At 44.5% G+C, this 25,789-nt stretch overlaps 1 protein-coding gene across 3 annotated transcripts in view; it reads right to left on the reverse strand.

Moving 5' to 3' along the window:
- NPHP4 (nephrocystin 4) overlaps positions 1-25,789 on the reverse strand; it is a 323,852-nt gene that overhangs the window by 247,555 nt on the left and 50,508 nt on the right. For all 3 annotated transcript variants that reach the window (XM_040429459.1, XM_040429453.1, XM_040429446.1), the window contains exon 4: positions 2,199-2,368. In XM_040429459.1, coding sequence (XP_040285393.1) covers positions 2,199-2,368 — 170 coding nt within the window. The remainder of the gene's footprint in view (positions 1-2,198; positions 2,369-25,789) is intronic.

The raw sequence follows: 25,789 nt of genomic DNA on the forward strand, positions 1-25,789 counted from the left end.
AGATGGGTACTATGTTGGTGGGCAAACGCCTTTTTGATCGCTTGCTGTTGTACTTTTTGTGATGTAAGGTGACAAAAAAATGGTTTATTTAGCACAGTTTTTATTTTTTATTTTTTACGGTGTTCATCTGAGGGGTTAGGTCATGTGATATGTTTATAGAGCGGTCGATATGGACGCGGCGATACCTAATATGTATACTTCCCCCCCCCCCCCCCCCCCCCCCCCAATTTTTTTTTTCCTTTATTTGGGGAAAATGAAGTTTTTGTTTATTTTTTACTTGAAACTTTTAATTTTTTTGGGGGGGACACTTTATTTTTTCACTTAATTTTTTGTCCCACTTTGGGACTTTAACTTTTGGGGGTCTAATCCTTTTCAATGCATTCCAATACTTCTGTATTGGAATGCATTAGCTGTATGAGTAATACTGTGTGTATTACTCATACAGCTTCCGGCCTGTGAGATCCAGGGGGCTGGATCTCACAGGCTCGTCACCGGAAGGCAGCGCGATGCCTTCCTTAGACATCGCGCTACCTTCCATGCCATCGGGTCCCCGTCCCCCCTACAGCCACATGGGGACCCGATGGCACCGCCTGCCGCAATAGGTAAAAGCCGCAAACCGCAGGTCTGAATTGACCTGCGGTTTGCGGCGATCGCCGACATGGGGGGGTTACGGGACCCCCCTGGGCATTTAGCCGAGGTGCCTGCTCAATGATTTGAGCAGGCACCGGCTTCCGATCATCGCCCGCCGCGCGGCGGTGATCAGAAATGCACAGGGCGCACGCCCTGTGTCCTCAAGAGGTTAAAGGAAATCTGTCACCACGATAATCGCTATTGAAGTAAAGCCACGGCCTAATAGCACTTAGTACCTTATTTCCAGATGTGCCTTTGTTCCAGTAATAGACGTTTTTATCCTCTGAAAATCCAGTTTATTTGGTATGCAAATGAGCCAGTAAGGTGCCCAGAGGGGCGTCACTCTTGCAGGAAGAAGCCCAGACACGCCCCCTGCCACAATGTGTCCACCCTCAAAAGACTAACTTAAAATCACGCCCCAGGTCCCGCTAAGCCACGCCCCTGCTCTGGTTAGGCCACACCCCATCCCACTTCTCAGCAAACCGGGATTGAAAAAAATTAAGGTAAAAATCAACTTGTCAGCTGCAGGGGTGGGAGGGAGAGTGCCTTTCTCCCTGCAGCTCACACTCAAACAGCACTGTGGAGATCACTGTTAAGGGGGCAGGATGCTGTGGAGGTCACTTTTAAGGGGGCAGGATGCTGTGGAGGTCTTTGTTAAGGGGGCAGGGAACAGTGGAGATCACAGTTAAGGGGATGGTCCGCTATGCAGGTCAGTGTTAAGGGAGGGGTGCTGTAGAGGTCACTGTTAAGGGGGTGAAATATTGTGGAAATCACTGTTAAGGAGACGGGATACTGTGGGGGTCACTAATAAAGGGGAGGCCGCTGTGGATATTACTGTTAAGGGAGCAGACCACTGTGGAGGTCACTGTTAAATGGGCGGGCACTGTGGAGGTCACTGTTAAGGGAGGAGGGGACTGTGGAGGCCACTATTAAAGGGGCAGTGGGGTACTGTGAGGTCACTGTTAAGGAAGCGGGGAACAGTGAAGGTCACTGTTAAGGGAGCGGGGTACTGTGGCAGTCACTGTTAAAGGGGCAGTCGCTGTGGAGGTCTCTGTTAAGGGGGCCTGGAATGGTGGAGGTCACAGTTAAGGGGATTGTAACCTATGGACAGTGTTAAGGGGTGGGTGCTGTAGAGGTCACTGTTAAGGGGCAGGCCCCTGTGGATGTCATTGTCAAGGGGGTGGGGTGCTGTGAAACACACTGTTAAAAGGGCAGCCTGCTGTGAAGGTCAAAGTTAAAGGGGCGGGCTGCAGTGGAGGTCCTATTTTAAGGAGGCTGGGCACTGTGGAGGTCACTGTTAAGGGGGCGGGTACTGTAGATGTTACTGCTATGGGGGATACTGTCGATATTTTTTTAACAACGCACACAAACATTAAATGAAATAGATAAAATATACCCGTGCAAAGCCGGGTCCTTATGCTAGTCAGTGTATAAAAAGAAAACAGTCTACATAGGGTCTACTGTGCTTTCTGTCTAATAGGATTCTCCACCAATCTAACCAGGTCAAGATGAGGATCTGAATGCACTGCTATGGGTTTTGTTGGCCGGCCCAGATGATTCAGATATACCTCCTCTGCTGATTCCCTGGTTCCTCCTCCGCTTGGCTGGTAAAAAAGCGCATTAATCCGAAGCCGCACGATGACTCCTGCTTCATCCCATCTCGTCTTCTGGTTATGGAAATGACTTCCACCACGACGACAATTCCAGAGTCATTCAGTGATGTGTGGAAATACACAATCTGAAAGAGAAGGGAAAGAGGACAACTTATTATATTTAGTTGCACCCTCGTGCATGCGCCGATTTATCAGTTCACCCAAAAATAAGTCCAACTCTGAAAAGTTGAGAGTTAAAATTCCACTAAGCATCGCAGGATGAGACTTCTGCTTTTTATCACACGCTGACTCTTTCATAAAGTAATAACAACACATTTACTGTAGTAAAATGGTAACATTGGGCTACTTAGCTAGAACAAACCATATTTGTTGGAATACAATTTCTGAAATTCTGGACATTTTCTAAATTCCTAGGAGTAAATATGTAATGCACTTTGCATTTATTAACTGGAAAACACTGCTACAGATGTAATAATTGTAAGAAATCTATGAATTTGTTGTCAGAATTTTTTTTTAAATCTATATACCGTATGTACATCTTGGAAATGCAGAGAATCATGTGCAAGTCTAAATGGGAATAAAACTGTCTGGGAATAAGTAACCTTTCTCATGTGCCACAGCCTGCCTTTGCTATGGAAAGATTCATACGCGCTTACCTGTTCTCTGCATCTCTGGTCCTGCGCACTGGCTCCCACGCCTCTTCCATTCCGCAGCTTGCTTACCTCCTCTCTCCGGATTGAGAATATTCTGCTCCACTACAGCCAAAGACTGGATTCAGCAGTAATGTGTCCACAACAGACACATCGCCACTGAAGCCAGTTATTGGCTGCAGCAGAGCAGATGCTCATGTCAGGGATGAATTAAAGAAACAGCGGACCAGAAGAGGCACACACTGGAACCGGCATGCAGGAATAGAGTGTCAGGAAGCAAGTAAGTATGAATCTTTTCATAGCAGAGGCAGGCTGCGGGCACCTGTGAAATGTTACTTATTCCCGAACAAAATCTTTAATGCTGCCTTCCGGTTCTGTCTAGCAGTTCTGAGATATATGTGGCCTTAGGGTACTTTTACACTAGCGTTATTCTTTTCTGGCATTGAGTTCCGTCCTAGGGGCTCAATACCGGAAAAGAACTGATCAGTTTTATCGTAATGCATTCTGAATGGAGAGCAATCTGTTCAGGAGGCATCAGGATGTCTTCAATTTAGTCTTTTTGACTTTTAAGGACGGAGATAATACTGCAGCTTTCTGCAGTTTTATCTCTGTCCAAAATTCCGGAACCTGCATTTTTTCCCCATTGAAATGCATTAAAGCCGGATCTGGCCCCGAGTGTTCCAGCAAAACGGATCCGGCATTGCGGTCTGCGTATGCTCAGACCTCAAAAAATGTGAAAAAAAAAATTAAATGCCGGATCCTGATTCGTCTGACAAATGCCATCAGTTTGCATACGTTTTAACGGATCCGGCAGGCAGTTCCGGCGACGGAACTGCCTGCTGAATCCTCTGCCGCAAGTGTGGAAGTACCCTTAGATTGGTAGAACATAAAATATATTTATGATTAATATTTATATACTTTTCTAAAGATATGAAAGTTAATAAATTAACTTCTCGATATCAAAGGGGGTTGTCCCACAAAAAATATTCAGCAATTTTCAAACCAGCACCTGGATATGAATGCTTTTGTAATTGCGTGTAATTAGAACTTTTGTATAGCTATTGAGTTATTAAATAAAATGTATCTGTATAGCGCCACCTGCTGTTTGTTCTTTTTCTTATTTCTTTGTCCAGCTCACTGAGAAGGCCGCACATGCTCAGTATCATCCTTCCTGAGCCGTTATAGGGAGAAAGCTCCAGCAGAATGGACACGCCCCCTGAGCTCCAGCAGAAAAGACACTCCCCTGAGCTCCAGCAGAAAAGACACTCCCCTGAGCTCCAGCAGAGAAGACACTCCCCTTGAGCTGTCAGCTTGATATAAATCTCGGAGAGCAATCAATGGGGAGATCTTTGGATACATGTGAGGTACAGGGCTGGTTCTAGCTTTGTTAGAAAGAGATTGTCAAGTAATTTATGATGTCTGATTTTCATGTTTTACATAAATCATGGGATAACCTCTTTAATAAAAGATAATATTTTTTTAAGCTGGAGACGGAGTGCCGCTGACGCTTCCAGGGGAAGGAGACGTAGGTGGCGCCATCTCTCTGCCGCTTCCCCCGCGGGATTCTGACTCCACTCAAAACTAGCTTCGACTCTGAACTTGTGGTCAATACTGCATCAACGCATGCATTTTTGTAGTAGTTTTCAACGTGGTTGCAGTTTTTATAGCTGAAACATATTACATAAATGTGTTTCACTTGTAAAAACCACCACCGCATCAAAAACTACAGCAAAAAAAGCAAACACTTCTTTCCAATGTGGTTCTGAATTATTATTTTTTAACGTCACCTCAACCGCTACATGTGTTGATTATCATGTTGCTGCCGTGGGGCGGCAGTGAGCCGGGGTACTATGTGGTTTAGAGTGGATTGGCATGGATCCATTGAAAGTACAAGGGAAGTCCACTGTTTTCATGGGCTTTGCGTGTACTGGATCCACAGCAACCCGGGGCACACCGATGAGGCTGTGCCATACAGTTCTTGTCTGCAAGGCAACGAGCTGTGCACCCGTGTGTCCATCACATAGCAGATGGAAGTAATCTATGAAGGTGCCTATTGAATAATAGGAAGCAGAGAAAAATCTGACAGAAAATATATTGGAAAATTGCACCGATTTTCATTCTACAAAAAAATGACATTCACTTGCTGAAACTGGAATACCCCTTCAAGATGACATGCTGAGAATATTAGTTCGGCAACAAGCTCAAAATCAAAGCCTGTCTCCTTCTCTGTGGGGTAGAAGTGGAGTCAAATATTTCATGCCTCCTTGTGGTCAAATGTGGCACTGCAAGCTAAATAGAAATATATCAATAGTGTGTAACTATTACACTCAGAATGGCCTGGTGGTTCAACAATTGGCAATGAATGCTCACCCGCTTCTCCCCTGTGATCTAAAGTAGAGATATATATATATATATATATATATATATATATATATATATATATACATACATACATACATACACACACACACGGCCTCTCAAGTAGGTAAATCAAATACCTGTCTTGATAAAACTCATTTCCTCCTAAACACAATGACGATGTAGAACATAAAGCTACATAATTTAGAGCTTGCGCAGCAATGAAAATGTGACTAAGTGTGGAAAATTTCAATGAAATATCGCCCCATTTCCCATTATGCATTCATTCAGGAATACTAGGAAGGCGCATTACAAATAAATCTTGACATTTAAAAACACAGCTGCCCCGGAGCTACATTAATTCCTTATCATTTTAAAATCATCTTCACATATTCCCAGATCAGAGATTCATTTGATCACGTCGTGGTGGCGGACTGACCGGTAATTGCATGCAGAAAATCCTACCGGAGGACAACCTTTCCTCCATTTCCCATACACAGTATGAAGCAGAAAAGTCACAGTAGATGATCGGATGCTGTTCTTGCGGCATCGCTCCCAGAACATAGACTAATGGGTTAAAATAGTACACAGTTGAAAAAAATGACCATAAAAAAAAAAATTGAATTGTTAGCCAGCTTAGAAGTAGAAAGGTTGCAGTCCCAAAAGGGTTCTCTGTGGTTTTGCAGAAGGAAGATTGGTTCACAACTACTTACCATTCTGCTGCGCTGCCGATTCTGCAATCTGGGCTCTGCGGATGTGGCTGCGGGCTCATCCATTGAGGTCTTGGTCGGATCGGCTCCTGTGTCTTCCTGTTCAGCTGCATGACGTAGATGTATCTGAACAGCAGGACACAGGAGCATAGACGGTCATGGATGTGCCAGTGGGAAGACCCTTTTATGGTACGACCACAAGGCATGACATTTCCACTGCGGATAGGTCATCAGTATCTGATCAGCGGGGGTCTGATCGATGGACCCCCATCTATCAGCCCTGTACTTATTCAGGGCCCCTGTGTGAGAATCTCTGGGCATTGTCTGGCTCAGAGGACGCACTACATTTTTTCTGGAAGAGTAAAAATACTCCTCGTTCCATTTTTGAGGATTATTGAATACCGAATATTGAGTACTGAATATACCTGTCCCTAGGAGATGTGCGCAGACCCCTGGCATAACTGGGGCTCCTCGGTTATTTTGCATATTACCCTTTCCCAGGGAGCTCTGCACTTTGGATTGTTGTGTTGAGAGAGACTGTTAAAGTAAGGCAGTATGTTTTATAGCTGGTCTCCCCAGGATCAGCTGTGGCTTTGTTTCATCTTTTGTAGCAAACAGGGGTTCACTCAAAAGGTAATAAACCCCTGGGTGGCACTGGCTAGGATTAATAAGCCCCTGGGTGGCACTGGCTAGGATTAATAAGCCCCTGGGTGGCACTGGCTAGGATTGACAAGTCGCTGGGTGCAACTGGCTAGGGTTAATAAGCCCCTGGGTGGCACTGGCTAGGATTGACAAGCCGCTGGGTGGCACTGGCTAGGATTGACAAGCCCCTGGGTGGCACTGGCTAGGATTGACAAGCCCCTGGGTGGCACTGGCTAGGATTGACAAGCCCCTGGGTGGCACTGGCTAGGATTGACAAGCCATTGGGTGGCACTGGCTATGGTTAATAAGATCATGGGTGGCAGTAGCAAGGGTTAATAAGTCCTTGGGTAGTACTAGCTATGGTTAACAAGCCCCTGGGTGGCACTATCTAGGGTTAATAAGCCCCTGGGTGGCACTATCTAGGGTTAATAAGCCCCTGGGTGGCACTAGCTAAAGTTAGAAAGCCCCTGGGTGGCACTAGCTAGGGTTAATAAGCCCCTGGGAGAGGTCTGGGGTGAATGTACAGTCGTGGCCAAAAGTTTTGAGAATGACACAAATATTAGTTTTCACAAAGTTTCCTGCTAAACTGCTTTTAGATCTTTGTTTCAGTTGTTTCTGTGATGTAGTGAAATATAATTACACGCACTTCATACGTTTCAAAGGCTTTTATCGACAATTACATGACATTTATGCAAAGAGTCAGTATTTGCAGTGTTGGCCCTTCTTTTTCAGGACCTCTGCAATTCGACTGGGCATGCTCTCAATCAACTTCTGAGCCAATTCCTGACTGATAGCAACCCATTCTTTCATAATCACTTCTTGGAGTTTGTCAGAATTAGTGGGTTTTTGTTTGTCCACCCTCGTCTTGAGGATTGACCACAAGTTCTCAATGGGATTAAGATCTGGGGAGTTTCCAGGCCATGGACCCAAAATGTCAACGTTTTTGTCCCCGAGCCACTTAGTTATCACTTTTGCCTTATGGCACGGTGCTCCATCGTGCTGGAAAATGCATTGTTCTTCACCAAACTGTTGTTGGATTGTTGGAAGAAGTTGCTGTTGGAGGGTGTTTTGGTACCATTCTTTATTCATGGCTGTGTTTTTGGGCAAAATTGTGAGTGAGCCCACTCCCTTGGATGAGAAGCAACCCCACACATGAATGGTCTCACCTTGAAGTTCTTGATGATCCTATAAATTGTTGATTGAGGTGCAATCTTAGTAGCCACAATATCCTTGCCTGTGAAGCCTTTTTTATGCAACGCAATGATGGCTGCACGCGTTTCTTTGCAGGTCACCATGGTTAACAATGGAAGAACAATGATTTCAAGCATCACCCTTCTTTTAACATGTCAAGTCTGCCATTTTGACCCAATCAGCCTGACATAATGATCTCCAGCCTTGTGCTCGTCAACATTCTCACCTGAGTTAACAAGACGATTACTGAAATTATCTCAGCAGGTCCTTTAATGACAGCAACGAAATGCAGTGGAAAGTTTTTTTGGGGATTAAGTTAATTTTCATGGCAAAGAAGGACTATGCAATTCATCTGATCACTCTTCATAACATTCTGGAGTATATGCAAATTGCTATTATAAAAACTTAAAGGGACACTGACAGGGCCAAAAAGCATATTAAGGTATATATATGACCGTACAGGTCTTATAAAGTGTATAAGAATCATGTAAGTATCCCCCCTGTCCACCTTATAACTACAGTAATGTGAAGTTTTATAACCTGCTGGAATCGGGTTCAATCTGCCCAAGGGGCGGTGTTTCACCTCAGCTTGCGCCCAGCCAGCCTCGCCACAACTGCCGTTTGAAGCGCCGCCCAGCTCATCAATATTCACTTCGCTGGGCGGCGCTGGGCGGCTACTAGTGTCCCCGGCTATCTTCAGCGCATGCGCCCGGCCCCCTCACTGGCCGGGATCGCATCGCGCCTGCGCACAGTCTCATTCTCAGAGGCTGCCTCTGAGAATGAGACTGTGCGCAGGCGTGATACGATCCCGGCCAGTGAGGGTGCCGGGCGCATGCGCTGAAGATAGCCGGGGACACTAGTAGCCGCCCAGCGAAGTGAATATTGATGAGCTGGGCGGCGCTTCAAACGGCAGTTGTGGCGAGGCTGGCTGGGCGCAAGCTGAGGTGAAACACCGCCCCTTGGGCAGATTGAACCCGATTCCAGCAGGTTATAAAACTTCACATTACTGTAGTTATAAGGTGGACAGGGGGGATACTTACATGATTCTTATACACTTTATAAGACCTGTACGGTCATATATATACCTTAATATGCTTTTTGGCCCTGTCAGTGTCCCTTTAAGCAGCAACTTTTCCAATTTCCAATATTTATGTAATTCTCAAAACTTTTGGCCACGACTGTACATGCGGCAAGTGATAAAGTACAGTCTCAGATACAAAATATTGGACTGTGGCACAATACACTGTATCTGACCCCTCTGTACTTTATCACTTGGCAGCCCATTATCAGTCCTTCACAAAATCCTATGCCCCTGGACAAGCGTACACCCATGAGTTTTTCACATGCCCCTTCTCATACCCTGAGACGACTTCAGACCATAGAACTTAGGACTGCACGACTTCTATGAAGCTTGTACAGGCATTATTGCGATCTCTGGTATGGCTGACTCCGCACCTGTGCCTGCATCACTCCGGACCAAACTGTAGATATGCCCAAAGAGGGTACGTCCCCACATGGCAATTCTAGAAAGTCAGCAGTGGATCTGGCCAATATCTGGTACCAAATTCAGCAGATTTCGTTGTGAAAACGCTGTGGATCTGCCGCATATTTCACCGCCTGCAACTGCAAAGGTTAAAATATGCGACAGATATCCGCACCATAAACTGACATGATGCAGAATTAAAATCCGCACCGTGTGCCAAGCAAGGTATGCCAGGACTCTGAGGGTACATGCACACGTTCAGGATTCATGTGCGGAGAATCCGCACTGAAATCCGCATGTGTTCGCAGGCAAATCTGTGCGGTCAATCAATTGGTGCGGATTTGCATACGGATTTGGTGCGGATTCGGTGCGGATTTTCCGCATGCGGATTTCACTAAGTGAATGAAGAAAATCCGGTCAGGAAAAAAAAAATTTATTGACATGTCGCGGATTTTAAAATCCGCACCGCAGGTCAAAATCTGCGCGGAAAAAATCTGCATCGTGTGCATTGAGAATTTCAAATTCTCATAGAATACAATGGACATGACCTACGGTGCGGATTTTCCGCACGCAAATCCGCGCGGAAAATCCGCACGCAATCCTGATCGTGTGCAGGGGGCCTTATGCAGATTTTTTTAAACCTCATACACTTCCCTGCTATTGTACATCGCTGCAGATTTGCCACATGCAAATCCATGGAGGCAAAACCGCAGCATTTATGCCAAATATGGCCATAACTGAATTCTGCACAAAAGAAAGTCCTCTAACTTTTATAAAAGCAGAAATTCTCCATAAACATAAAAACCCTTGTGAAGAAACAATAGCTGGCAGCGTGGTCGTCAGTGGGCGTCAGAACTCCCCGATCACGTTATCACTACGCCCGGTGGATTATCATCATTGCTCCCCATTTGCCTGAGAATCGGTGACATTCAAACCACATATTCCCTTATCTCCATCTGACATTTTTCTTCCATGACGGGATAAACAAATTTCTGAATCATTGAAGGCACTCTCATCCTCGCTGCATTTAGCACACCATTTAGCAGTGGTACTCAGTTTTCATTTTTCATCAGAACAGGCATAATGAAAATGATGCAGAGAATGGCACACATGCTGCGAGATCCTGATAGATAGAGAAGGAGGAGGATTTCAATAAGGTAATAAAAACAAAGCACAAGCACCGTCTTTATTACAGATGTATACCACAAGTCAGCACAGAAATAGCGTAAATAGTCTCCTCTCTGCGACAGAAATGTCTATAGGGGGCAGTATTATAGTAGTTTTATTCCTGTACATAGGGAGCAGTATTATAGTAGTTATATTCTTGTACATATGGACAGTATTATATTAGTTATATTATTGTACATAGGGTGCAGTATTATAGTAGTTATATTCCTGTACATAGGGACAGTATTATAATAGTTATATTCTTGTACATAGGAGCAGTATTATAGTAGTTTATATTCTTGTACATAGGAGGCAGTGTTATAGTACTTATACTCTTGTACATAGGAGCAGTATTATAGTAGTTATATTCTTGTACATAGGAGACAGTATTATAGTAGTTATATTCTTGTACATAGGAGGCAGTATTATAGTAGTTATATTCTTGTACATAGGGAGCAGTATTATAGTAGTTATATTCTTGTACATAGGAGCATATTATAGTAGTTTATATTCTTGTACATAGGAGCATATTATAGTAGTTTATATTCTTGTACATAGGAGGCAGTATTATAGTAGTTATATTCTTGTACATAGGGAGCAGTATTATAGTAGTTATATTCTTGTACATAGGAGCATATTATAGTAGTTTATATTCATATGAATAGAAGGCAGTATTATAGTAGTTATATTCTTGTACATAGGAGGCAGTATTATAGTAGTTATATTCTTGTACATAGGAGGCAGTATTATAGTAGTTATATTCTTGTACATAGGAGGCAGTATTATAGTAGTTATATTCTTGTACATAGGGAGCAGTATTATAGTAGTTATATTCTTGTACATAGGAGCATATTATAGTAGTTTATATTCATATGAATAGAAGGCAGTATTATAGTAGTTATATTCTTGTACATAGGAGGCAGTATTATAGTAGTTATATTCTTGTACATAGGAGGCAGTATTATAGTAGTTATATTCTTGTACATAGGGAGCAGTATTATAGTAGTTATATTCTTGTACATAGGAGCATATTATAGAAATTATATTCTTGTACACTGTCACGACCTATCGCTGACCCTGTTGTGCCTGGGGTCAGAAGGTCATAGCGGGTGGCTACTCACTCGATTTCAAGGGATCACTCCATGACCTAGTGGTGGGAATGGATTCCGGTCCAGGTTTTCCTGCTTAGGTTTGCGATCCTTTTTGTCACTGTTAGGAATTTGTAGCTTTTCCTTTCAGCTGTTCTCTGTCAGCCACTATATATTCTCCCTTTCTGCTTCCCTTGTTGCCAGAGATAATCCTTCCAGGTTATCTATTCTGACCTCAGGTGGTGTAGCTGTGGAGCTGCTGGAGCTGTTGAAACCAGTTCAGTTGGATCTCTGGTTCTCTCCAGCTTGTTTCCTACTATTTGTTGCCCCCCTTCTGGGATTATATGTTGTATTTGTATTGTTTGTCCTTTCCCTGTTTTCACCTTAGGTGTTAGTGGTGAGGACTAGTGGTCCCACCGCTCTACTCACTACCTAGGGCTTCTTTCAGGGTAAGCCAGGGACGAGGCACGTGATCGGTGTACGGGTGAGCAACCTGTCTAGGGACATCAGGGTAGCCAGGTGCCAGTGTTAGGTGAGTTAGGGGTCACCACTCCTCCCTCTCCCTTGTGTTAGGGCACCTGGTCTCCCTTCCCTCTGCGCCGCACGTCTGGCACCTGCCATACCAGACGTGATATACACAGGGAGCAGTATTATAGTTATATTTTTGTACATAGGAGGCAGTATTATAGTAGTTATATTCTTGTACACAGGGAGCAGTATTATAGTAGATATATTCTTGTACACAGGGGGCAGTATTATAGTAGATATATTCTTGTACACAGGGAGGCAGTATTATAGTAGATATATTCTTGTACACAGGGAGCAGCATTATAGTAATTATATTCTTGTACACAGGGAGCAGCATTATAGTAGTTATATTTTTGTACATAGGAGGCAGTATTATAGTAGTTATATTCTTGTACACAGGGAGCAGTATTATAGTAGATATATTCTTGTACACAGGGGGCAGTATTATAGTAGATATATTCTTGTACACAGGGAGGCAGTATTATAGTAGATATATTCTTGTACACAGGGAGCAGCATTATAGTAATTATATTCTTGTACACAGGGAGCAGCATTATAGTAGTTATATTTTTGTACATAGGAGGCAGTATTATAGTAGTTATATTCTTGTACACAGGGAGCAGTATTATAGTAGATATATTCTTGTACACAGGGGGCAGTATTATAGTAGATATATTCTTGTACACAGGGAGGCAGTATTATAGTAGATATATTCTTGTACACAGGGAGCAGCATTATAGTAATTATATTCTTGTACACAGGGAGCAGTATTATAGTAGTTATATTCTTGTACATAGGAGGCAGTATTATAGTAGTTATATTCTTGTACACAGGGAGCAGTATTATAGTAGATATATTCTTGTACACAGGGGGCAGTATTATAGTAGATATATTCTTGTACACAGGGAGGCAGTATTATAGTAGATATATTCTTGTACACAGGGAGCAGCATTATAGTAATTATATTCTTGTACACAGGGAGCAGCATTATAGTAGATATATTTTTGTACATAGGAGGCAGTATTATAGTAGTTATATTCTTGTACACAGGGAGCAGTATTATAGTAGATATATTCTTGTACACAGGGGGCAGTATTATAGTAGATATATTCTTGTACACAGGGAGGCAGTATTATAGTAGATATATTCTTGTACACAGGGAGCAGCATTATAGTAATTATATTCTTGTACACAGGGAGCAGCATTATAGTAGTTATATTTTTGTACATAGGAGGCAGTATTATAGTAGTTATATTCTTGTACACAGGGAGCAGTATTATAGTAGATATATTCTTGTACACAGGGGGCAGTATTATAGTAGATATATTCTTGTACACAGGGAGGCAGTATTATAGTAGATATATTCTTGTACACAGGGAGCAGCATTATAGTAGTTATATTCTTGTACACAGAGAGCAGTATTATAGTAGTTATATTCTTGTACATAGGAGGCAGTAGTATAGTACTTATATTCAGGGCCGTCTTTGCCGCAGGGCAAAAGGGGCAGCTGCCCCGGGCCCAGTTGCTCCTGGGGGCCCAAGGGAGCTCCGTTTCCCGATTCACTATGCAGTCTTCTTCAGAACAACTTACAAGCAAGCACGTCATCGGCGCCGTCACGTGGTTGGTAAAGGGTGTGTGTGGCGCCGCTGCGGAACAGCCAGCAGCAGGGACTAAGTCTCCGCCTCCGGAGCTAAAGGGATTGGGTGGTGAGTCACGGACTCACGTGACCACCAGTGACTCACTCACCTTACACAGTCAGACCTGCCACTGCCGTGCCAGGAGGAGGAGGTAGGTAGAGGCTAGAGCTGCACGCATATTGCCTTTATTTATATTAGAAATTTAGACCGGTCAGTCGGTCAGGTCACCGAATTATTAATTAACCCTTACCCTATTCATAAATTAGTGGGGGATTATTATAGAGACGGCGCCAGCCCCAGGAGACATAAGGGGTTGGGTTCTCTGTCTGCTGCTGAACTGTGGCCTGGGGCCACCCAGCCACATTTACTAATCTTTGCTCAGGGCAGGGGGGCCCTCATGGTGGGGTGTGGACTGGTCATTTTCACTAAGGAATATAGTTTAACCGTTTATGTCCAAAAGAGAAAAAAAGAAGTCACTGAGTCAGCTTCAATCAGATATCTGCACATAGACCAAGAGTCTTGGTCTATGTGCAGATATCTGATTGGAGCTGACTTCTTATTTTCTCTTTTGCACATAAATGGTTAAACTATATTCCTTAGTGAAAATGACCAGTCCACACCACACCATGAGGGCCCCCCTGAGCAAAGATTAGTAAATGTGGCCACAGTCCACAGTTAAGCAGACAGAGAGAACCCCTTATGTCTCTCGTCTCTCTAATAATCCACCAGTAATTTAAATAACCCTACCCCATTAGTGGGGGATTATTATAGAGACGGGAGACATAAGGGGTTGGGTTCTCTCTGTCTGCTGAACTGTGGCCTGGGGCCACCCGGCCACATTTACTAATCTTTGCTCAGGAGGGCCCTCATAAATATAGACCCACATGGTGTGGTGTGGACTGGTCATTTTTACTAAGGAATATAGTTTAACCATTTATGTGCAAAAGAGAAAATCAGAAGTCAGCTCCAATCAGATATCTGCACATAGACCAAGAGTCTTGGTCTATGTGCAGATATCTGATTGGAGCTGACTTAGTGACTTCTTTTTTTCTCTTTTGGACATAAACGGTTAAACTATATTCCTTAGTAAAAATGACCACTCCACACCACACCATGAGGGCCCCCCCTGAGCAAAGGGTGACACCAGCCATAGCCACGCCACTGCCTCTATCTGTAAGTCGCTGGAGTGCACGGCAGGCTCGCTTTTCTGAAGGAAGTGGAACTGTGAACTGTCTGAACTCTGAACGGCTGTACAGTCAGTAGTGGCATGTGACACATGTGGCAATAATAATGTGTCTGCTGGCCTGCATCCTGGTAAAGACCTGTGTCATGTGTGATGTGCATCCCAATTATGCCATACATACGTGTACAGATACTGGTCCTGTACTCCTGTGAGGCTGCAAGGCAGGGGTGTGGTGTGGACCACTCCTGAGACTGCATGTGCTTAGGCCTCATGCACACGGCCGTTGTTTGGGTCCGCATCCGAGCCACCGTCTTGGCGGCTCGGATGCGGACCCATTCACTGTGTGTTGTGGTGGAGGGCGTGACTGCATGCTAGGGTGTGTGAAGGCAGGATCCAGGGGGCCCAAGTAAATTCTTGCCCAGGGTCCAATCAATATTAAAGACGGCCCTGCTTATATTCTTTAATTCTGTTCCCTTTGATTATTACCATTCCGCTATTGTTACCATCTGCCTTGTAATGTAGTACCCATTCCCCATTGTGTTGATTAGATCACATTCCTGAGTGATCTCAGAGAAATGCGTGCTGCACACTGGAGAAGGGGCTAACATGTTTAAATTCTGTGACACACTTACATTCGGGGAACTCCATTGAAGACTTCATTCTAGGTAGGATGTAAGTATTGATTTACCCTATGTCTTGTACACCGTGGGGTTTCGTCCAAGTGCTACGACATGGCAACTGGAGTGCCACCCATATTACATGGCCAGTGATTATTAACTTTTTACTATTCTGTATGTGATTTCTCTGTTTTATCTTATATTTAATCACTTAGTAAATATATATATTCACTTAGGCTGCTTAAGCTTATTCATTCTCAAATCTTTTCAATTCAAGTTATATTCTTGAACATAGGAGCAGTATTATAGTAGTTATATTCTTGAACATTGGGAGCAGTATTACAGTAGCTTTATTCATATCCATATTGGACAATATAATAGTATTTGTATATATTATGGTATTTTTAACCTATTTAGTCCTGAAAAGCAAACATGACTCCTTATGCAGGGACGCATCCTCTTTTCTCACAATTCTGCATAATAAAGAGGTCAGAGTTGTTAGTTACACAGCTCTGCATTCCTACCATGTAATGCATTTTATCTATAAATATCATGCATCACAGTCCACAGTAATAACCTCCCAAAGTTAATGCTCCTTTTTTTCAATCTGGGCTTATTAAAAGACAAAACAAACACGTTCAGAGGATCATCGGAGCCGGATAGCGCCCGAGCACAAATATCTCCTCTCCAATATCAACAAACTGCCGCTTTGAAATCGCCTTGAAAGGACGAATTCTGGTTGCATAGTCGTTTCTGTCACATCACAGCATGACATTTGATCCGGTAACTCCCTGTGGAGCTCATTAAGGATAATAATGATGTTTTTTTGCAATTAAAGTAGCAATACAGGGTGACGGGCTAGTTAGCAGGCATTGCTTAGTGCCGCCAGAAAGCTTGGGCACCTTTGCTGCAGGGAGGATTCAATCCACTGGGTCGCCTAATACAGGTGTAACATTAGAAAAAGAGAATAAGAAATAAAGAAAAATGTAAAAAACAGCGAGCAGGCTGAATAAACTAAAATCGCCTCTTAGCTGAGGTCACTGGCAGTCCTTTACTAAATGTGTTTACTGGCGTACAAAAGCTGCAAACAGCATAATACGGAATGATTTGCAGTTTTTTTTTAGATTCTGCGCCACCCTCGGGCAGAGCTTAGCTGAAGGCGTTGGCCCACCGCAACTTCACATATCATTTACACAAGAAAACTGCAGTAAATTATAACTGGAATGTATTCAGCTCCTAACGCAGTTTCTGACACACAGACATCACAGATTCAATAAATTCATTACAAGGACTGCGCCTCTTTGGCAGAGGTATTTTTATTAAGGCTACCTGCACATGTTGTTTGCATACAATCCGCATGAAATTCTACATAAATCTGTGCTATTTATGGCAGGGTTTGGTGTTTATTTTTTTGTTTTTTTTGCATTTTTGTGCATTATTTGTAGCAGATTTTGGTGTGGGTTTTCTGTTCATGTTAACAACCACATTGGGGAGCAGCAGACACGTGTGTCAACGTGGCATCACCACTGCGACACAGTAAATAGAGACTGGCGGCGGGACGTGGGTGCACCACAGAGTGGCACTGGAATGGTGAGGGATTTAACAGGTAAATAATGGTTCTTTTATTGTTTTAGGCAATTCCCACCCGCTCTAGCCAGCTTTGTCTTTATTCTAGACAACCCTTTAAAAGGTAATCTTCTTACCAGTGACTGTATTTGTGAGTTATCACCTCCCTTCTGATCCTCAGCTGTGTCACGTGACCAATGAAGCAGAAGGGTGGAATGGAGCACCAAAGGGTGGTGTTGGAATGTTGAGGGATTTAACAGATATATATTAGTTCTTGTATTGTTTTATGCAATTCCCAACCCCTAGCAAGTTTTGTCTTGATTCTGGACAACCCTTGAACAGGTCACAAACCTAAAGTAAATAGCGTTTATAGAGCATCCACAGGATAAACCCTATCAAACCAGATATCCTGCTGATTAAAATGATATCGGTCTGGAGCCTAGCTCCTTGGTGCCCCCCCAGCTGTTAAAAAAGCAACCCAACAAAAATGTTTATTCTCTAACCTGATGAAAACTATAATGAAGGTAATCATCTTACCAGTGACTGTATCTGTGAGCTATCACCTCCCTTCTGATCCTCAGCTGCGTCATGGGACCAGCACTCTCACTCTCCAAATAACATAGCATCTTATGTGTGAACACAAAGCCAGTTTCTCTATGTATTCTTATGGCAGCCTCAATGTCAGTCTCCTAGGAATCAATAGTGAAGTAACTGACTTCCTGTCCGGTTGGAGATCAGAGAGTTGGTCACATGACACAGCTCAGGATCAGAAGGGAGGTTATAACTCTCAAATACAGTCACTGGTAAGAAGGTTACCTTCACTACAGTTTGCATCATGTACCTTTCTAACAGGTCAGAGAATAAAGATTTTTGTGAGAGTGCTACTTCAAGTGATGGTCTGCCCCTTGGTACACTGAAGCCCTTATTTGCATAAAGAATAACAGTTCTGGGTTTTATTTTCCTCAGAAACGTTGCAACCAATTTTCACAAGAAAGGGAACAATACATAATATTCAACTGAATAGTAAATGGAACTAAGCAGGGAGATGACAGACTTTAGGTTTTGTGTCCTTGTCAAAAAGTGCTAGTAATGGTTTTGTCAATCACCTTATATAGAACAATAGCTATAGATTTTATGCATTTTTATTAGTTATTGAATAGAAAATAACATCTCAGAGCAGATCCCCAGTTTCTCCAAGGTTCTCAGAGGTATGGAATAAAGGCAGTATACACATGGGCCAAAAAAACCTCTGACGGTGCAGTACGGGTCCATAGATTTCTATACGTGTTATATTATGGCTTCTTACAATATGAACAATGCATAGTACTACAGCTGGCTGCATGAGCCTTTTACTTGATGTAAAATGTTGGCAAAGGTGAAGTACTCCTTTAAAGAGGACCTTTCATCGGTCCAAACATTGTGAACTAAGTATCATGATCTGTACAGCGGCGCCCAGGGATCTCACTGCACTTACTATTATCCCTGGGCGCCGCTCCATTCTCCTGCTATGCCCTCCAGTATGTTCTGTCACTTTGTTATAGTAGGCGGAGTCTGCCCTTGTTCTCCTGGGCGTCTCCTTCTCCTAGGCTGTAGCGCTGGCCAATCGCAGTGCAGAGCTCACAGCCTGGGAGAAGAAGACGCCCAGGAGAACAAGGGCAGACTCCTTCTACTATAACCAAGTGACTGAACATACCGGAGGGCAAAGCAGGAGAACGGAGCGGCGCCCAGGGATAATAGTAAATGCAGCGAGATCCCTGGGCGCCGCTGTACAGATCATGATACTTAGTTCACAATGTTTGGACCGATGAAAGGTCCTCTTTAAATGATCTGTTATCAGCAGACTGAGCAGTTCCCTTAACCACCAGCAGATGGAGACAGAGTAGAACAAAATACTATTTTCACCCTTAAGCAACATTATTAGTTGCACATGTACATTAACCGTAACTACGAAATTTGGAAAGACCCTTTAAATGAATTAAAGCATGACTATTTCTAACCAGTAAAAAAAAAAAAAAAAAAAAGGGTTCCAAAAACATGACATATTATGTGGGATTAAGTGCCGGTTTTGCATTGCGTTCCCTTCAATGTATACCCCTGTACAGCGGTGTCATGAACACCTGCTATGAATGGGAAGTAAAATTCCCAATCCATATGCCTTAAAGGGGTTGTGTCACAAAACCTAGTCTACATTTTTCAAACCAGCACCTGGGCCTGAATACTTTTGTAATGGCATGCAATTAAAAATGTTGTATAGCCAGTGAGCTTTTCAATAAAATGTATCTGTACAGCGCCACCTGCTGTTTGTCCTCCAGTGGTAGCGCTTCTGCACGTGTAGCCAGTCCTCCAGTGGCTACACGTGCAGAAGCGCTACCACTGGAGGACACTCACCGGCCGCATCACCAAGCAGTGCGGACCGCCGTACACCCCCCAAATAAGGGATCTCCAACAAGAGTGACCTCCAATTAGCCTACGGTGACAAGGATACAGACTTGATAAAGGGGTCTGCGTACCCCGAAACGCGTCATCTTTGCTAATCAAAAAATAAAAAATACTTTGTATCCTCAACTGGGTTGTGAATTGCGCCTTGTGTCCACCCGCTCACTGCATGAACCGAGTGCAGACGAGCCCCCTCCCCATACACCACATGTGGAGACAGTAGCAGGAAGTGGGGTGCAGCGAGGACCTGGCACCATCTGCGGGGGGAGGGGGCGGTAAGGTAGGTATAAGTTCTGAGTGTTTTGTTTTTATTGTGTATGTGCAGCTCCTGGGGCAACCTTTTCCTTGCCCTGAAATACCCCTTTAAATCTTAGCACAAAAATCATCTGATTATAAACATTCTAAAGGCAAAATTTTACCAAATAATGAAAAAATATATAGGTGAAGTCTAATGCACAGGTAGGAACCAGTGTCTTAATGCAGATTATTAATGCAAATTAATTTCCCATGTCAAAACCAGGGACACTGGCTGACCTGTAATATGTGCACTTGGCAGCTGAGGGCATCAGTGTTGGCCCCATGTTCATATGTGCCCGCATTGCTGATAAAAATGATGTTTTAATATATGCAAATGAGCCTCTAGGAGCAATGGGGGTGTTGCCGTTACACCTGGAGGCTCTGCTCTCTCTGCAACTGCCGCACCCTCTGCACTTTGACAGGGCGAGGAAGTGTAGACGTGATCACACTTGGTCCTGTCAATCAAAATGCAGAGGGCGCAGCATTTGCAGAAAAAGTGGATCTCAAGATGTAGTGGCAACGCCGCCGTTGCTTCTAGAGGCTCATTTGCATATATAAAACATCATTTTTCCCAGCAATGTGGGCACATATGAACATGGGGCCAACACTGATGTCTTCAGCTGCCAAGTGCACGTGTAACAGGTCAGCCGGTGTCATAGGTACAAATCTGCTAAAAGATGCACTTTAAAAGGGTTGTCCGGGTTCAGAACTCTGAACCCGGACATACCCCTATTTTCACTCAGGCAGCCCCCCTGATGTTAGATCGCGCAGGGCACAGGCTCTTTCGTTTACAATAACACACTGCCAGGCAGAGGTTTCCGCCCAGCAGTGTGTTCGTTGACGTCACTGGCTCTGATGGGCGTGCTTTAGTGCTGCCCTAGCCGTTTTACTGGCTAGGGCTACGCTAAAGCCCGCCCATCAACTCCTGAAAATGCCTTTGCCCTGCGCGATTTATTTGCCTGGGTGAAAATGGAGGTATGTCCGGTTTCAGCTCTGAACCCAGACAATCCCTTTAAGGAGCAAAAAGGGACTTGCATCCAAATGAAGGACTGTCCCTCCAAGAGAGGGGCACTTAGGAGGTGATGCTGCCACTAGCACTCACTGCATGGGACGGTAAAATGTTCAGTCTGTAGAAAGGGATCCCCGCCATTCTCGTTAGGAGTATTAGATGTTTGACAGAAGATGTCTCATAAGTTTTGGTAAATCTAGATTTTTAGATTTTACTTTCAAAGTGGTTTTCCAGGACTGTTGTATTAACCTATTCTTGGGATAGGCCATCGATATCAGGTAAGTGGTGGTGTCTGGACTTGAACCCTCACCTACAGTATAAGGTGTTTGAACCTGTTACTCTGCTTTGGAACAGCACAGCGCCATACACTGGGAAGTGGCCATAAGTGGTACTGTAGCACTGCTCCCATTCACCTACAAGGGCTGGAAACAATGTTTTTATACTTCTACTTCTTCGACAATTAAAGTGATATGCATTGTCAAAATGATTAGACAAACTATGTTTTTTCTGAAAATCTAGAGAAACAGCCATCTGAATCTGCAGTATATGGCGGTGTAGCCTGCAGATGACCATTATAATACCTCTCGGCAGACAAGCCTGCTCCCAGCTATGAACCATCTCTGCCCATTAGAGCTATAAGAACACTTGTATCGGGGACTGTAATCAACTTAAGTGTAAAAGAAAGAAGCAAACAAATGAAAAGTGGAAAATCTGTGCAGAAAGTAGCCATAAATATTAAACAATCTGGGCTTCCCGCTCTCCCAGCTGTCACCATCGAGCTGCACTCGAGAACGGTGAGCACACTTTATATGTATGCATGTATATTGAAAACTGCTTCCACTCAGGCAACAGCCAGATCTCATGAATTAGGACTGTCAGTAGAATGACAGGGAACGGCACTGCTTAACGTATAATATTAATCCAGCATAACAACCTAGATGCTAAATTCTGCATGGAGCGCTGCTGCCCTCTAGCGGCCACTGTCTAGAATGCGCATGGGAAACAGGAATGTTTCCTGAAAATAAGGGAAAGCTAAGGGTACTTTCACACTGGCGTTTTTCTTTTCCGGCACTGAGTTCCGTCAAAAGGGCTCAATGCCGGGAAAGAAATGATCAGGTATATCCACATGCATTCTGAATGGAGCGCACATTCGTTTTGATTGATCAGGCAAAAGATAAAACCGCAGCATGCTACAGTTTTATCTCCGGCCCAAAAAAACTGAAGACTTGCCTGAATGCCGGATCCGTCATTTTTTCCCATAGGAACGTATTAGTGCCAGATCCGGCATTCAAAATACCGGAATGCCGGATCCGTCCTTCCGGTACGAGCATGCGCACACCGAAAAAAAGGTGAAAAAAATAAATGCCGAATCCGTTTTGCCGGATGACACCGGAAAGACGGATCCGGCATTTCCATGCATTTTTCTCCCTGATCAGAATTCAGACCTGCGGTTTGCGGTGTTTCCGGGAGAGCGGGCGGCGACTGCAGTGGCTATCGGGTCCCCGTGCTGCTGTGACGGGGACCCGATATCAGGGAAGACAGCGCGATGCCTTCCTTAGGCATCGGGGCTGCCTTCCAGTGAAGAGCCTGTGAGATCCAGCCCCCTGGATCTCATAGGCAGGAAGCTGTATGAGTAATACACACTGTATTACTCATACAGCCAATGCATTCAAATACAGAAGTATTGGAATGCAATGTAAAGGGATCAGACCCCCAAAAGTTGAAGTCCCAAAGTGGGACATAAAATAAAGTGAAAAAAAAGTTGAACAAATAAAGTTTTCCCCCCAAAAAATTAAAAAAGTTTCAAGAAGAAATAAAACTAAAACGTCATTTTCCCCAAATAAAGTAAAAAATAAAAAATTGGTAAAAAATAAGAAAACATATCACATGACCTAACCCCTCAGATGAACACCGTAAAAAAATAAAAAATAAAAACTGTGCTAAACAAAACATTTTTTTGTCACCTTACATCACAAAAAGTACAACAGCAAGCGGTCAAAAGGGCGTATGCCCACCAAAATAGTACCAATCTAACAGTCACCTCATCCCGCAAAAAATGAGACCCTACCTAAGACAATCGCCCAAAATAAAAATAAAAACTATGGCTCAGAATATGGAGATACTAAAACATCTTTTTTTTTTTGTTTTAAAAAAGCTGTTATTGTGTAAAAATTAAGTAAATTAAAAAAAGTATACACATTAGGTATCACCACGTCCGTAATAACCTGCTCTATAAAAATATCACATGACCTAACCCCTCAGATGAACACTGCAAAAAAAAAAAAAAACGGTGTAAAAAAAAAGCTATTTTTTGTCACCTTACATCACAAAAAGTGTAATAGCAAGCGATCAAAAAGTCATACACACCTCTAAATAGTGCCAATCAAACAGTCATCTCATCTCATAAGCCCCTACACAAGACAGTCGCCAAAAAATAAATAAAACTATGCCCAAGGCTCCGAGGCTACTAGGGCTGCAGCTAACGATTATTTGAATAATCGATTAGTTGTCTATAATTTCATCGATTAAATCGGGAAAAAAAACACCAAAATGACAAAGATAGGGGTTTATATGATTTTACTTGAAAGATTATGTTCAAAGGCCATATTAAAACAAATTGTGGATGGCACTGTTATGGGGGATCTGTGGATGGCACTGTTATGGGGGGATCTGTGGATGGCACTGTTATGGGGGGATCTGTGGATGCCACTGTTATGGGGGGATCTGTGGATGCCACTGTTATGGGGGGATCTGTGGATGCCACTGTTATGGGGGGATCTGTGGATGCCACTGTTATGGGGGGATCTCTGGATGCCACTGTTATGGGGGGATCTCTGGATGCCACTGTTATGGGGGGATCTCTGGATGCCACTGTTATGGGGGGGATCTCTGGATGCCACTGTTATGGGGGGGATCTCTGGATGCCACTGTTATGGGGGGGATCTCTGGATGCCACTGTTATGGGGGGGATCTCTGGATGCCACTGTTATGGGGGGGATCTCTGGATGCCACTGTTATGGGGGGGATCTCTGGATGCCACTGTTATGGGGGGGATCTCTGGATGCCACTGTTATGGGGGGGATCTCTGGATGCCACTGTTATGGGGGGGATCTCTGGATGCCACTGTTATGGGGGGGATCTCTGGATGCCACTGTTATGGGGGGGATCTCTGGATGCCACTGTTATGGGGGGGATCTCTGGATGCCACTGTTATGGGGGGATCTCTGGATGCCACTGTTATGGGGAGAGGGATCTGTGGATGCCACTGTTATGGGGAGAGGGATCTGTGGATGGCACTGTTATGGGGAGGGGGATCTGTGGATGGCACTGTTATGGGGAGGGGGATCTGTGGATGGCACTGTTATGGGAGGGGGATCTATATGTGTCATCCACAGATCTCCCCCATAGCAGTGTCATCCACAGATCCCCCTCCCCATAACAGGGTCATCCAAAGATCCCCCTCCCCATAACAGTGCCATCCACAGATCCCCCTTCCCATAACAGTGTCATCCACAGATCCCCCTTCCCATAACAGTGCCATCCACAGATCCCCCTCCCCATAACAGTGCCATCCACAGATCCCCCTTCCCATAACAGTGTCATCCACAGATCCCCCTCCCCATAACAGTGCCATACATAGATCCCCCTTCCCATAACAGTGCCATCCACAGATCCCCCTTCCCATAACAGTGTTATCCACAGATCCCCCTCCCCATAACAGTGCCATCCACAGATCCCACTTCCCATAACAGTGTCATCCACAGATCCCCCTCCCCATAACAGTGCCATCCACAGATCCCCCTCCCCATAACAGTGCCATCCACAGATCCCCCTCCCCATAACAGTGCCATCCACAGATCCCACTTCCCATAACAGTGTCATCCACAGATCCCCCTCCCCATAACAGTGCCATCCACAGATCCCCCTCCCCATAACAGTGCCATCCACAGATCCCCCTTCCCATAACAGTGCCATCCACAGATCCCCCTTCCCATAACAGTGTCATCCACAGATCCCCCTCCCCATAACAGTGCCATACATAGATCCCCCTTCCCATAACAGTGCCATCCACAGATCCCCCTCCCCATAACAGTGCCATCCACAGATCCCCCTTCCCATAACAGTGTCATCCACAGATCCCCCTCCCCATAACAGTGCCATACATAGATCCCCCTTCCCATAACAGTGCCATCCACAGATCCCCCTTCCCATAACAGTGTTATCCACAGATCCCCCTCCCCATAACAGTGCCATCCACAGATCCCCCTTACAATAACAGTGTCATCCACAGATCCCCCTTCCCATAACAGTGTGATCCACAGATCCCCCTCCCCATAACAGTGCCATCCACAGATCCCCCTCCCCATAACAGTGCCATCCACAGATCCCCCTCCCCATAACAGTGCCATCCACAGATCCCCCTCCCCATAACAGTGCCATCCACAGATCCCCCTTCCCATAACAGTGTCATCCACAGATCCCCTCCCCATAACAGTGCCATACATAGATCCCCCTTCCCATAACAGTGCCATACATAGATCCCCCTTCCCATAACAGTGCCATCCACAGATCCCCCTTCCCATAACAGTGTTATCCACAGATCCCCCTCCCCATAACAGTGCCATCCACAGATCCCCCTTCCCATAACAGTGTCATCCACAGATCCCCCTTCCCATAACAGTGTCATCCACAGATCCCCCTCCCCATAACAGTGCCATCCACAGATCCCCCTTCCCATAACAGTGCCATCCACAGATCCCCCTCCCCATAACAGTGCCATCCACAGATCCCCCTTCCCATAACAGTGTCATCCACAGATCCCCCTCCCCATAACAGTGCCATACATAGATCCCCCTTCCCATAACAGTGCCATCCACAGATCCCCCTTCCCATAACAGTGCCATCCACAGATCCCCCTTCCCATAACAGTGTTATCCACAGATCCCCCTCCCCATAACAGTGCCATCCACAGATCCCCCTTCCC

The sequence above is a fragment of the Bufo bufo genome, chromosome 1, assembly GCF_905171765.1.
Source record: "Bufo bufo chromosome 1, aBufBuf1.1, whole genome shotgun sequence".
NCBI lineage: Eukaryota > Metazoa > Chordata > Amphibia > Anura > Bufonidae > Bufo > Bufo bufo.